General features: G+C 45.5%; 1 protein-coding gene across 1 annotated transcript in view; it reads left to right on the plus strand.

Moving 5' to 3' along the window:
• The window catches only part of SNAP25 (synaptosome associated protein 25), a 76,727-nt gene that overhangs the window by 45,452 nt on the left and 17,540 nt on the right, over positions 1–13,735 (plus strand). Inside the window, exons 2-3 of the mRNA XM_035110082.2 lie at positions 8,158–8,294; positions 9,974–10,015. Coding sequence (XP_034965973.1) covers positions 8,223–8,294; positions 9,974–10,015 — 114 coding nt within the window. The 5' untranslated portion in view covers positions 8,158–8,222. The remainder of the gene's footprint in view (positions 1–8,157; positions 8,295–9,973; positions 10,016–13,735) is intronic.

The raw sequence follows: 13,735 nt of genomic DNA on the forward strand, positions 1-13,735 counted from the left end.
GAGCTTGCATTTTGCCAACAAGTAGGTCATCGCAGGGTTTGATGGCTGTCACCATGGTCTCAGATCATTATTGATATGTAGCCTGCTGTTGTATTTCATCTTCACAGCAGTCGTTGCTGAAAAATCTGTCTTGCAAAAATATGTACCACCAAATGGTAGCAGCACAAATATAGCTTCATCGGCAAGCTGAGTGGAAACTCAGTAATTTTGGTAACATGAAGCTAGAATTCAGGTAACCTCTCTTCCAAAAAATCTATTCTTGAGGGTCCTATGTATCACATCATAATGGGTTGTCCTTCTTGTGCAGTCAAAGAAACTTGGCAACATCACTTGCAAATGAGTTTGGCACCCAATTGAACGTCTTCTTCTTGGTGTTTTTTTTTCCAAAATTTTTTTTTACACTTTTAAAGTTTATACATTTCAATAGTTTTACAATCATTTTGACATTTCAAAACATGACTTCCTGCCCCCTCTTTCTGTGGTTCCTTAAATTTATTTTTAATATCTTTTGCATATCCAAATTAATTTAATTTGCTCATTTATTCATCTTCTATAAATATATACTCTTATGAAACTGCAGGTTATTGCAATAATCCTGACAGTGTTTTTATCTGTTTACAATTTATCTTTAAATATTCAATAAACCCTTTTCCATTCTTTTATAAAAACTTTGTTATCTTAACTTCTTATTTTTCCAGTAAGTTTCGCCATTTCTGCATATTCCATAAGTTTTTCTTCCTTTGCTGGAACTTCTTTTCATTTGGGGGCAAGTAACATTCTTGCCACAGTAGTCGCATAAATAAATACCGTGTTTCTCCTAAAATAAGACGGTCCTCAAAAATAAGCCAAGTCAGGCTTTTCATTAATAGAATAAATATAAGACATCCCCCGAAAATAAGCCAGGGGGGAAGCAGATCGGGCAAGGAAAGGAAGGCTGCAGGTGAAGCCCGGGATCTGCGTGGGCGACTGGGGGCGAACGCCCTGAGCGCTGCGGTGGTAGCGAAGAGGCGCCCGATCAGCCCGCTTCTCAGCTGATCAGGGAGCGCAGCGCAAAGAGCCTGCTGAGAGGCAGCTGCGGCTGCAGGTGAAGCCCGGGATCTGCGTGGGCGACTGGGGGCAAGCGCCCTGAGCGCTGCGGCGGTGGCGAAGAGGCGCCCGATCAGCTGAGAAGCGGGCCGCAGCTGCCTCTCACCAGGCTCTTCGCGCGGCGCTTTGCTCCCCGAAGCGGCTCCCGTGCAGCCGCCTCTTGCCGCGGCGGAATCGGGCATCCCAAGGAGCAAACTCCTGAGCCGGAAGGAGCAGCCGGGGGAGTTGGTCCACTTTCCCCGCTCCGTTTGTCTTTTGGTGGCGCACGCCCTTTTCCTCCCTCCTCGCCGTCTTCCGTCTTAGCCCCGCACCCAGTCCACCTCTCGCCCATGCATACTCTCGCCTACTCATCCCTTGCACACACACACACATACACCTGGCGGGAGCAGTCACCAGTCACCAGACTGGTCCCGGGCCGAAAGGGGGCCGGCTATAGGCAGGCAAGGGCAGATTTGCACACTGGCGTTTGAATGGAGGAATTGGTCCTCTGAGCCAAAATAAGTCCCAGCAGCCCCTCCGCCGGCTCAGGAATGCGCGCCGTGTGGATGCCATTCCCTGGGGAGAGACAGGCGCTCGCCCGGGGGCGGGGAGGACGGCGGCAAAAGGGAGCGAGGGACCCCAAAGCCAAGAGGGTCCGGAGGGATCGGCCCACAAGATCCCTTGGGGAACACTGGGAGGGCACGTGTGCTCCCTCCATGCTCGGCCGGTGGCGCGGTTGCCAGCTCCCGCTCAAAAAAAAAGACATCCCCCGAAAATAAGCCGTGGTGTGTTTTTTCGGAGGAAAAATAAATATAAGACGTGTCTTATTTTAGGAGAAACACGGGTAGGTTTCTGTACAGTTTAGGTAGTTCTGTCCCTATAATTCCCAAAGGAAAAGCTTCTGGTTGTTGCTGTTACAAAGGTTATTTTAAACATCCTTTTCATTTCATTGCTTATCATTTCCCAGTGGGAACATCTGTTTCTTCAGCAGAAAAGTAGTGACAAATTTTGACTAAGCGAACTTCAAATCACCATTGGCAAAACTATTAATTAGCCATGGTGGCAGATCTGGTGAAACTACAACTAATCCAGAATGCGGCAGCTAGACTGATGACTGAAAGACCTACGTTGGCTCCCAGTACGTTTCCGAGCACAATTCAAAGTTTTGGTGCTGACTGCACCCTTAACCATCATCTATGTTATATCCAATACAATATTTATCAATCATGCAATTTGTGAAAATTAGTCCAGGTAAATAAAGATTTTAGTTGGGAACAATGTTTTTTTTGCGGGTGGGGCTGTGGGTTAAACCACTGAGCCCTAGGGCTTGCCGATCAGAAGGTCAGCGGTTCGAATCCCCGCAACGGGGTGAGCTCCCGTTGCTTGGTGCCAACCTAGCAGTTCAAAAGCACGTCAAAGTGCAAGTAGATAAATAGATCATTAGATAAATAGATAAATACCTACAGCGGGAAGGTAAACGGCATTTCCGTGGGCTGCTCTGGTTTGCCAGAAGCGGCTTTGTCATGCTGGCCACATGACCTGGAAGCTGTACGCCGGCTCCCTCAGTCAATAACACGAGATGAGTGCCACAACCCCAGAGTCGGTCACGACTGGACCTTCCGGTAATGGTCAGGGGTCCCTTTACCTTTATAACATTCCCACTCCTTTCTAAACTTTTGGAAGGTTTGATTCCCGATTATTTCGGTCATTTTTGCAAGTTCCAAATACTCAAACATTTTTATCTGCCATTCCTCCTTTGATGAGGTTTTCTCTCCCTTCCAATCTCTGGCAACCAACATTCTCACTGCTGTTGTTGCATATAAAAATATCATTTTTTTTATCACCTGGGGTGTCTATGGACAAAACACCGAGATGGAAGGCTTCTGTGTTTTGTTTTGTTTTACAAATGTTTGTTCGAACATTTTCTCAGTCCTATTATTAATCATTTCCTCCCGCATCTTTTATGATAATCCAAATCTTTTACATCTCCCATTATGTCCAGAATTTAACCTTAAACTACAGGTGATATTCCAATCCTACTAATGATTTTAACTGTTTACAATGGTCTTTAAGATAATTTTCCCCATTCCTGCCAATGTCCTTATCTGTTTACACTTTATCTGTAAATATTCAATAAACCATTTCCATTACAATTTCACACCCCTCCACAAAGGAGTCTTTTAAAAAATACCCACAACCTGGGGGCTTAATTCATGGATGATGAAATGATCTTGAAAGATATTGTCACCATCATTCCCCCATTTTTGGCTTAACGCTAAGAGAAACTATTTTTCTAGCTGCTATGATGAGTGGTTGTCTGATGCTTTAAGCATCAAACAGAGATTCAGAATCATTACCTGAGACATTTTTTTGTCTCTCCCTTCCCTAGCCTATGCACCACAGCACAGCTGTAACGTTAATTGCACGCAATTAAGACAATTTATTGCAAAGATATCAATTAGTAGTAAATTGTGCAGATTCTGCAGGGTCCGTAGCTGGAAATCTGGAATTATTCTTCTGTGCAACGGTACTTTTTGCAAATGAGTAACCTTGTTGAATTGCTCTGCTGTTTCTATAAATAAAGATGAGCCAGGCCTCCTGTGGGGCATCGTTAATTATAACTAAATACTGGTATACAATCCCCTTTTCTTAAAGAAATCATTTGTGGTGCTTTACAAACATGGACAACCTTGCCAGAGCAATCCACATTATTACAAAACACTTCTGCTGTTCTGACCCCTGAGGAGCTGGATTGGGTGCTACAGCTCATCAGAAGCTACTTTTCTAGGAATAAGTAAAACCTCTGTTATAAGAATCTCAAATATAAAATTTGTTGTTGTTGTTTAGTCGTTTAGTCGTGTCCGACTCTTCGTGACCCCATGAACCAGAGTACGCCAGGCACTCCTGTCTTCCACTGCCTCCTGCAGTTTGGTCAAACTCATGTTTGTAGCTTCGAGAACACTGTCCAAACATCTCATCCTCTGTCGTCCCCTTCTCCTTGTGCCCTCCATCTTTCCCAACACCAGGGTCTTTTCCAGGGGGTCTTCTCTTCTCATGAGGTGGCCAAAGTATTGGAGCCTCAGCTTCAGGATCTGTTCTTCCAGTGAGCACTCCGGGCTGATTTCCTTCAGAATGGATAGGTTTGATCTTCTTGCAGTCCATGGGACTCTCAAGAGTCTCCTCCAGCACCATAATTCAAATGTTCATAAATGCAGTGCTTTTTTTCTTAAAAAAATGTTTAGGGGTACCCTCATTTGGACTCAAGAAAATCACCAGTAAATGGACAAAAGTACAAAGATTCACAAAATATTTAGGGGTATGCATACCCCCAGAAAAAAACACTGTATAAACACACATACAAGAAGTGTGCCTGCACACCTAAGCTCATACCAATGACAAACTTAGTTGGTCTCTAAGGTGCTACTGGAAGGAATTTTTTTTACTTTGTTTCAACTCCGGCAAACCAACACGGCTACCTACCTGTAACTATATAAACCACGTGTCTGAAATAGTACAGGAGAACAATACTGAAGCCATTTCCCAAATTGACCTCAAATATTTCTCTGCAAGGAGGAACAAATGGGAAAAGCTTTCCAATTGTCTTTGGACTGTAGGGGGTTAGATCTCCCTTTTCAAATACAGTCGGCTAAGTATCTGTTAAGCTGAGCAAACTATCAACATGTGTAAGAAATTCAGGAACTAATGCACAGTGGTACTTTGGTTCTCAATCTTAATCCGTTCCGGAAGTTCGTTCCAAAACCAAAGCATTCCAAAACCAAGGCGCACTTTCCCATAGAAAGTAATGCAAAATGGATTAATCCGTTTGAAACTTTTAAAAACAACCCCTAAAACAGCAATTTAACATGAATTTCACTATCTAATGAGACCATTGATTCATAAAATGAAAGCAATAATCAATGTACTGTACTATAAAATAAATAAGACAGTATTGTATATGATAAAAATTAAAATTAATTGTTTTTCTTAGCTGCACTAATGATAGTCATTGTTTGGATGGGGGGCTTTTATCCATTTCCGCAGTCACACAATCAATCAATCAATCAGTAGCTGAACTGGGTTCCACACAGTCACAAAAACAAATTAACCGAAAAAGCCTCAAAAACAAAAACGCAAAATAAATAGCAAAAACAAAAGCGCCAAATACAGTGGTACCTTGGTTCTCAAACTTAATCCGTTCCAGAAGTCTGTTTGACTTCCAAAATGTTGGAAAACCAAAGCACAGCTTCTGATTGGTGCAGGCGCCTCGGAAACAATAGCCGACAGCCGCATCAGATGTTCAGCTATTTACCAAATTTAAGCAGCATTTCGCAGCATGATGCCATCAAAGCAGTGCATGAGATGCAAACAAAATAAAGCACAAACACACAGGGTCTTAAAAGAGTAGAATCTTCCTGTTGACAGCCAGATTGCTGCAGAGCTATTTCTGAAGTGGAGGTGACACTTCATGTGGAATACAGTTTTGAAAATCTGAGTCTCCGATATAATGCTTGATGGCTTATTTAAGGTTTGTTTGGTCATGTCTGCGAGATAGCGGTTATGTCAACATCCAGGCAATTGCCTCTTGTTCAGATTTAATTAACATATGCATCTCAGTGAGAAGAGTCCTCTCTCCCACAGTGGTGATGCGTCATCGAGGAAAAGGAATTTCATATACTGAAATCCTCTCACTGTCCCCTGTTTCGGGGGAGTCCCCTGATGCTGAGTTCATCCTATCAACTAAGTAGTTTAGATGCTCTCTGAGAGCTGGGTCAGCCTTTGTTGTTGTTGTTGTTGTTGTTGTTTAGTCGTTTAGTTGTGTCCCACTCTTCATGACCCCATGGACCAGAGGACAACAAGCACTCCTGTCTTCCATGCCTCCCGCAACTCGGTCAAACTCATGTTGGTAGCTTCGAGAACACTGTCCAACCATCTTGTCCTCTGTCGTCTCCTTCTCCTTGGGCCCTCAATCTTTCCCAACATCAGGGTCTTTTCCAGGGAGTCTTCTCTTCTCATGAAGTGGCCAAAGTATTGGAGCCTCAGCTTCAGGATCTGTCCTTCCAGTGAGCACTCAGGGCTGTTAACCTTCAGAATGGATAGGTTTGATCTTCTTGCAGTCCTTGGGACTCTCAAGAGTCTCCTCCAGCACCATAATTCAAAAGCATAAATTCTTTAGCGATCAGCCTTCTTTATGGTCCAGCTCTCACTTCCATACATCACTACTGGGAAAACCATAGCTTTAACTATATGGACCTTTGTTGGCAAGGTGATGTCTCTGCTTTTTAAGATGCTGTCTAGGTTGTCATTGCTTTTCTCCCAAGAAGCCTTAACTGCTGTAAATTATGACTTCAGTCCTTATAGAAGACAGGTGTCAGTTCAGGGATTCAGCTTCCTCCCCCCCCCCCTTTGGCAGTAGATAAGTAGAACAAAGAGAAATGAGTCTCTTACCAGTTAGAAATTTTAATGATCACAGCGAGAGAACAAAGAATCCATTCCAAGGGATGAAGGTGCTCCCCATTAAGGGTTCCACCCACTTCCCCCCTAGTCATCCATGTCACTTCTGCGTCTGGCAACCTGATCTCACAACCACTGTGCTTTCTGTGCTGCCACCTTATCTGCTCTCCTTGACCTTGGGCTGAGCAGACAGACGCTTTCCAGCGAAAGTGAGTCTGTTAACTCACTCTCTCCCAGTTCTTCTTCTCCTAGCTGTTCACCACCCAGTTCTTCCCAACTTCTGTTTTCTGAACTATGTCCCTCTGCAAACCACTGTTCCACATCTATACTGTCCCACTGCTCCTGGGAAGATTCAGGATCCTGATCAGGAGCAGGGGAGGCGGCTCCCACCATTCCTCATCTGTGCAGCCCTCCTCACCTGGCAACAGGTGTGCTTCATCAGTTTATGCCAATAGTGAAATTTCACCATTAGGAGTTTATGGGACTTCCCATGTTGTGTCATAGAAAAAAGAAGGGGGTCCTTGCTGCTTTTCCTCAGAAGCTCTTCCTCAGTGTGAAGTGGAGTGGGGAACATTTTGCGCTGTATAACACCCATGATCAGAAGGCATTATGGAAAGCAGCTTTGCAAGCATGGCAATGATGCTCAAGGAATATGATCAGCTCGCATTCCAATGTGACCAGACCTGTTTCATACCTCCTTTTTCAATACACATTTTCACATGGATTTGAGTGTTTCTAAAATTCTGCACAATAACATGGAAAGGGGGGGGATTGGAACAGACTTTAAAATGTGCAATTGACACGGACTGGAAGTCGACTGGGGAAACTCAGTCAGATGGGCGGGGTATAAATAAATTATTATTATTATTACTTCATAAGTTATCAAGCTCCATTGTTTTATCCTTTCCAGAGGGTGTAAGGGGTAACAGAGAAGGACATGTCCCCATATTTCTTATTTCAGTGGAGACAACTTTCAGGCAGGACAAAGACCCAACCCACAGTCCAACCATTTCTACTCAAGTTTTGAAGCTTGGGGAACTGGAACAGTTGGGGCTTTGTGGTACATTCTGTTCCTTAGAAATGGCTGTTTTAATTATGTCACCAACTTTGAATAAAGTTCTGACCATCTGAGGTAAAAGGTTGTTGGTGAGATCTTTCCTTGCAGTCACTTTGCACCGGAGTGGCAGCTCCAGAAGAGACTGACTTGGTGTCTTTAGAAAACAGAAATGAATCAGTTCTTCTTCGTGATTGCTCCAAGGAAGCAAACATTTGGGTTCCTATTCAAGAGAGTGACTAATACCCCAGAAATAGAACAACATCACCTTGGGAACAATCTACGACTGTTCTCTAGCTCATAAGAATTGCCTGGCACAGTTAAATGATTTGATGGTGAAAGCAGTAATCTAAGAGTGCTCTTTGAAAATACCTGGCATTGACGCACGGATAATCCAGAAGAGAATGGTTTGAGTGAGGCCACTAATCTAATGGTGCTTTTCAAAATGATCATCTTAGCACGCAAAGGTCCAGAGTGAAACCTGTTTGATTGCGCTTCACTGAATTTATGCCTTTCTTTCTTTCTTTCTTTCTTTCTTTCTTTCTTTCTTTCTTTCTTTCTTTCTTTCTTTCTTTCTTGTGTTCTAGGATTGTTGGCAGGACCAAGGAAATTTGCTTGACGCAGAGAGCGAGCCCACACACCCACAGCCAAAATGGCCGAAGATGCTGACATGCGCAATGAGTTGGAAGAAATGCAGCAGCGTGCTGACCAGATGACCGATGAGGTGAGGGAAATGTGGCTGCAATGATAAACAGAAAAAACCACAGCTTCCTCATGCAGCCTGTTGTCTGCAGGCTAAGATTCTCACCCAGATAAATGTAGACATTTTCTGTCGTTCCTGCTTTCTCGGCTCCGTCATTTCTGATGTTCTGAACGCAGACGTTCTGAACCCCCTGAAGGGAGTGACAAAATGCCAGGCGGCACTCACTGCGGGGCCTACAGCATGCCCGAGCCATGCGTCTCTCCTGGGAGAGAAGCAGTGGCTTGGGTGCCCGCAGGCTCCACGCTGACCAAACGGTCCGCCCACTGCCTCCCCCCCCAGCTGTAGGGCGGCTGAGTGGGAGGAGGCAGGCAGACTCTGGAGGCCTCGTGGTATGCCCTGCCCCTAGGAGCAGTTGGCCCCGCCCCTGGGTGCACCGCCCTAGGCTCCCAAGTGGCTTCCTCCGCCACTGGCCATTGGCCATGCTGGCTGAGACTGATGGGAGCTGGAGTCCAAAAGCAAGCAGAGAGCCATGGCTTCCCCACCAACTAGAGAGGCAAGGGTTTGAACCCAGGGCCTTCTGCATGAAAAACCAGGTGCTCTGCTAATGAGCTGTGACCCTTCTCATGAAGGCAGCAAAAAGTGCAGAAGAGTAATTCCAGAGGAGTCGAAATATTGTCCAATGACAAGGCCTCTCCCACATTCTGCTGTTGACTTTGTGAAGTCTTCATGTAGGAAGGAAGAATACCTCTGATGACTTAATTTTTAAGTGCCTTTTGTTTGTTTAAAACATACCAGAAAGTGCAAATTGAGCCATTTTTCTGTGCCTTTCATTTATGCACCTAAGCAAGCAAAGAAGAATCTGTGGCCCTCTAGAAGTTGTTGGACTTCAGTTCCCATCAGCCCCAACCAGTATAGCCAGTGACCAGGGATGGTGGGAATTGTAGTCCACCAACATCAGGAGAACTACAGGTTCCTCTTCTCTGTTCTAGGCTTTACAACCAGCAAGCAAGCTATGGCATTTAGCTAGGTACAGATCTAACAAGCTTCTTTGGGCAGCCACTTTGAGCAGTATTTTTTGGGGGGGGGGAGGTGGCATAAATTATCTAAATAAGCAACCACACATGTTCTGCTCATTGAAGGTGTATTGCTCCTTGTGGGATTTAGTCCATGATATGCCGCCATCACAAATAACTCTAGAATGAAGCTTCTCCCCCATTGGTGATACTTAATAATAATAATAAAAAGCTTCTCCCAACCAACCTGCAAATTTTGTTTGTAAGGTTCTCATGACTTCCTCTACTTAGATCCTGGGCAAGAACCTTGTGCTTTTCACACACACCCAGCCTGAAGCAGCCACAGTCTGTTGTAGTATAGTTGGAAAACAATCAGAAGAGTTAGCATGGTATAATGTTAGGCTAGGACTACGGGGACCCAGATTCAAACCCCTGCTTCACAAAGCTCACTGGCTGGTTATGGGCCAATCACTATCTCTTAGCCCAGCCTATGTCACGGGGTTGTTGGGAAAATAAAGTGAGAGGGGGAAGAGAACCATGTAAATAAATTAAAATAAGACAGATGTCATCATTTTTTTATTTGACTGAGCTCAACATACTTATGCCCTGCATGTTTCTGAGCTGAAACTGTTTTAGCAATTCTAACTCTCTTCCTCTGTCTCTCCCCCCCCCCCATTTCCTTCTCAGTCACTCGAAAGCACTCGGCGTATGCTGCAGCTTGTTGAAGAGGTAAGGAATCCATGGCTTAACTTCAGTGTTTTCTCAGGAATGCTGAGTGGTTTGCAGGAGCTGACCCATCTCAAAGCCCATGATGCAAATGATGACGAAGGTCACACTCATTGCCTCCTGGAGACTGTCCCATTTATGGAATGACCTCTCTAAACACAGTGGTTTATTTTTCTTTCAAAGCACTTCTACAGTTTTGGGTGAATGCACATGCTCATCCAGCGTACATTAAACTAGGTGGTGGTGGGCACTCCATGCTCATTGTCAGGAACATGCCCCACCCCCCCAGAGCGCAGCGGAAGAGTCAGCCTCAGAAACTGAGCTAAGCGAGCAAGGGGCCAACTCTGCAGATGAGAGCTGACTGGCAGAGTTTAATAAGGGCAGCCCAGCCCCCCTCCTTCCCAAGGAAGATGTTGTTAGCTCACCTTGGAGAGGGAGAGTTAGAAAGCGGCCAGAGCATTGCCAGGCAGCCAGCAGATAAGCCAGAGTCTGAGGCTATGTCTTCTGGGAGTGGAGAGGAGACAGGCCAGCCGTTCAGTCCCCGTACTAGGAGACTGGAGAAGCTCAGAGAACAATGGAAGGGAAGGAGAAAAAAGGTGGGATTTTGGCGTCCTTCCTGTTGGAGGAGGGATGATGATCCAGATTGATCAACTATTGTTAATGCAAGCAGGCGGGGGGGGGGGGTTGATCTGGACGTGTTTTTCTTGTAAATAAGCATACATAAAACTGGCAGAAAGTCATTGCTGCTTATCAGGGTGCTTGCCTGCCAGAGATTGTCATACTCATAGGCACATAGTTTTCTGGTAATATGAAGGCCAATGCCACACAATGGAAAGCTTCCCACAGCTGCTTTTTGGTGGTGTAGCAGAAGAATACACAATACAAGAAATGTTGTATTGCTGCGGTCCTGTTAAGACGGATAGAGCCAACAACTTTCCATTTGACATCAGTATGAATCTGTCAGATTGACAGGTATCAAAGATGGCTTTCTCTGTGGTGAGTCATGAATCCAGAGCTCTTTTTGTCCATGCTGTCACTTCTGGATGGAGGTGGTAGCTCTCATTGCACCCTCCCTTTCAAATGCTATGCTGTCCAGAGAAATGCAACCCAAACCTACAAGTGCACTCCAGATTGTGCATAAAATAGGCTCCAGCACTACTGCTCATCAACTGATAGGCAATAGAGATGGATTTGGTGGTGGCTGGGCATGGTGTTTTGAAGTCCTGATTTTGGAAGTTCCAAACTCCTAATTGCTTGGCATCAAGTGAGTGACAAGGTGTGCATTCCTTGGCCCACAAGACTAGACCCTTGCCTGCATGGAGCCCAAAAGGTTCACGACCCCTGAGCTACTCTGCCCCCCCCCCAGCAGCTCTCAGACAAGGATCATTCCCGTCAGCTGCTTTCTGATCTTTCTTACTGGAGATGCCATCGACTGAGCCCAGATACCAGCTGAGTGCAAGCTATTTACTCTACTGATTAGCCTCTCCCCTGTTGATGGTGATGTCTTGCCTGTGATCGTGCAGCAAATTTATCACAGGGCACTGGGGCAGAATGAAGGCCTTCCTTTTGCAAAAGGGAGAAAGGCAAGTTTCACATTTAGGTCGGTGTCACCAAATCTGGAGCAGACATCCTTTCCCATTGAAACATTTGACCTCTGGGCCAAGTCTGGAGGAGAAAAACATGAAGGAAAAGGCCAGTTCTCGTGATAAATCACCTTGGCATTTAAGCATGCTGCTTTCAGAAAAGAACAGCTATCGAGGGAAATGTCATGAACTACTGGTGTTAGGGATGGGCTTAATTTTTGTTCTGTTCTATTTTTTTTATTTTTGCAGTGATAACGATTGGGAGGGTAGGGGGAGCATGTATGAAATCTTTCCCCAAAGATCAGCACTGTCCTAGCATAAAGCTGCAGTCCTGAGCACATTTACTTAAGAGAGTAAGCTCATTGGCCACTGGAAGGACCAGAGCTCAGGAGTCTGCATGCATCATCATTGCATGCGGAAGATGCCTGTTTCGAACCCTGGTGCCTCTAGGTGGGGCTGTTAGTATTCCCTGCCTGAAACCATGGAGAGCCACTTCCATTCTACTGAGCTAAATGGAGTCATTAATCTGATGCAGTGTAAGAAAACTTCCTATATGCCTAATTATAAGTGATTAAGTGCTGCACATCACCTTTTCCTCTGAAGTCATGGCTCTCTTGAAAAACACACACACAAACACACACACACACACACACACACACACACACACACACACACAAATGCACACATTATGGCAAAGATTTTTCCCATGTTCGCATGGCCCCGTGGAAATGAAAAGGTTTCTTTTTGATAGGGGGGAGGTTCTGTGGAAAGGGGCTCCCTTTTTTGCAGGAGTCAAGAAATGAGCAGGAGCGGGTAGCTTCTTGGGGGAGATTGTTGCTTTTCAAGTGACTACTTTTCCTTATTTTAATGGGCCATTGGGCTACACCAGCCTTTAACCTGGTGCTCTCCAGATCTTTTGGACTACAATTCCAAAACATAGTAGTCCAAACCATGTGGAGGGCACCTAGGTGGTTAAGGCTGGGCTACAGTATGGTGTCAACACACGCAAATGGTAAATAAGGAGTTCCTTGTACAGCTGGGAGGCGCAGGACTGAGGAAATAAATTGTAACTCATGCCTAAGAAATGGTTCTGCAGCCATTCCTGTATCCTTAGGCAACTGACACATCCTTTTAGTGTCTTCTAACTGTTGGCAATGTCAGGCTGTCCTAGTAGTTTAATGTCTCTCCTACCTCAATCAAAACAAAGTTGCTACCCCAGAGTAAATGAAATAAAATGCATTTAATTGCCTGCTTTTAGACTGAGTGCTCTGTTGCTCCAGCAGACATGATATGTTTCCTTTCAATCCTAAGGAGTGCCTATGGGAAATGCTGACATACAAGTGTTTGGAGTGGTTTCTCACACACAATCTCTTGCTGCACTGCCCATCCTGTTCAGGAGGGTCTCCTGACTCCCAGGAGAGGCTTTTCATATCCATGAGCAGGTGGGAACAAGGGGCTGGACAAGTCCTCTTCTAGCATCCCCCTTCCATGAGGCAGTGGGAAGCAAGTGCCTTGGGCGGCAGAAGCTCCCAAGGTGGTACCCCTGTGGGCGCCCCACTGCCCCCCCCCCGCCTCCACTGGTGGCAGAGAAGCAGTGCCACCATCAACACTGATTTCCGGTGAGATCTTGCAAGACCTTGCTAGAACATACAATAGGTGCTGCCACTTTGCTTTGCCACTGCACGAACTTTGGCGCCAGAGGGACAGGGGCAGCAGAGTGGGCTGGCACTTCCTGTTTTGCCTCAAGCAGCAAAACAGGACACACTGCCCCTCCTTCTCAGGATCCAAGCCTTTCTCTTTGCTTAGACAACTTTTGACCCACCAAACTGAAACCATAACATCTCAGAGACAGAATCTTCTCATAAATTTTCCGAGCGCTCCCCTGTCCCCCCAGCCTCTCCACTTTTGGGGGGGGGGATTCTGCCTCCCTCAACAGAGATTGTTCCATGAAATCCTCCACTCCCTGTCCCTGTTTGGCTCAGGATGGGTATTTGTGAAGGCCATTCTCCGTCAAACTATGTGTGGCATTCACTAACCAAGGTTCAGATTCTTTTTCCGGTTCTCACTCAAGCAGAGAATATTCTTTGTCTTGTCCACATTCCTGCCTCTGCCTTCCTTCACCTTAATCTTGATTTCTGGT

The sequence above is a fragment of the Zootoca vivipara genome, chromosome 3 (genome assembly GCF_963506605.1).
Source record: "Zootoca vivipara chromosome 3, rZooViv1.1, whole genome shotgun sequence".
NCBI classification, from domain to species: Eukaryota; Metazoa; Chordata; class Lepidosauria; order Squamata; family Lacertidae; genus Zootoca; species Zootoca vivipara.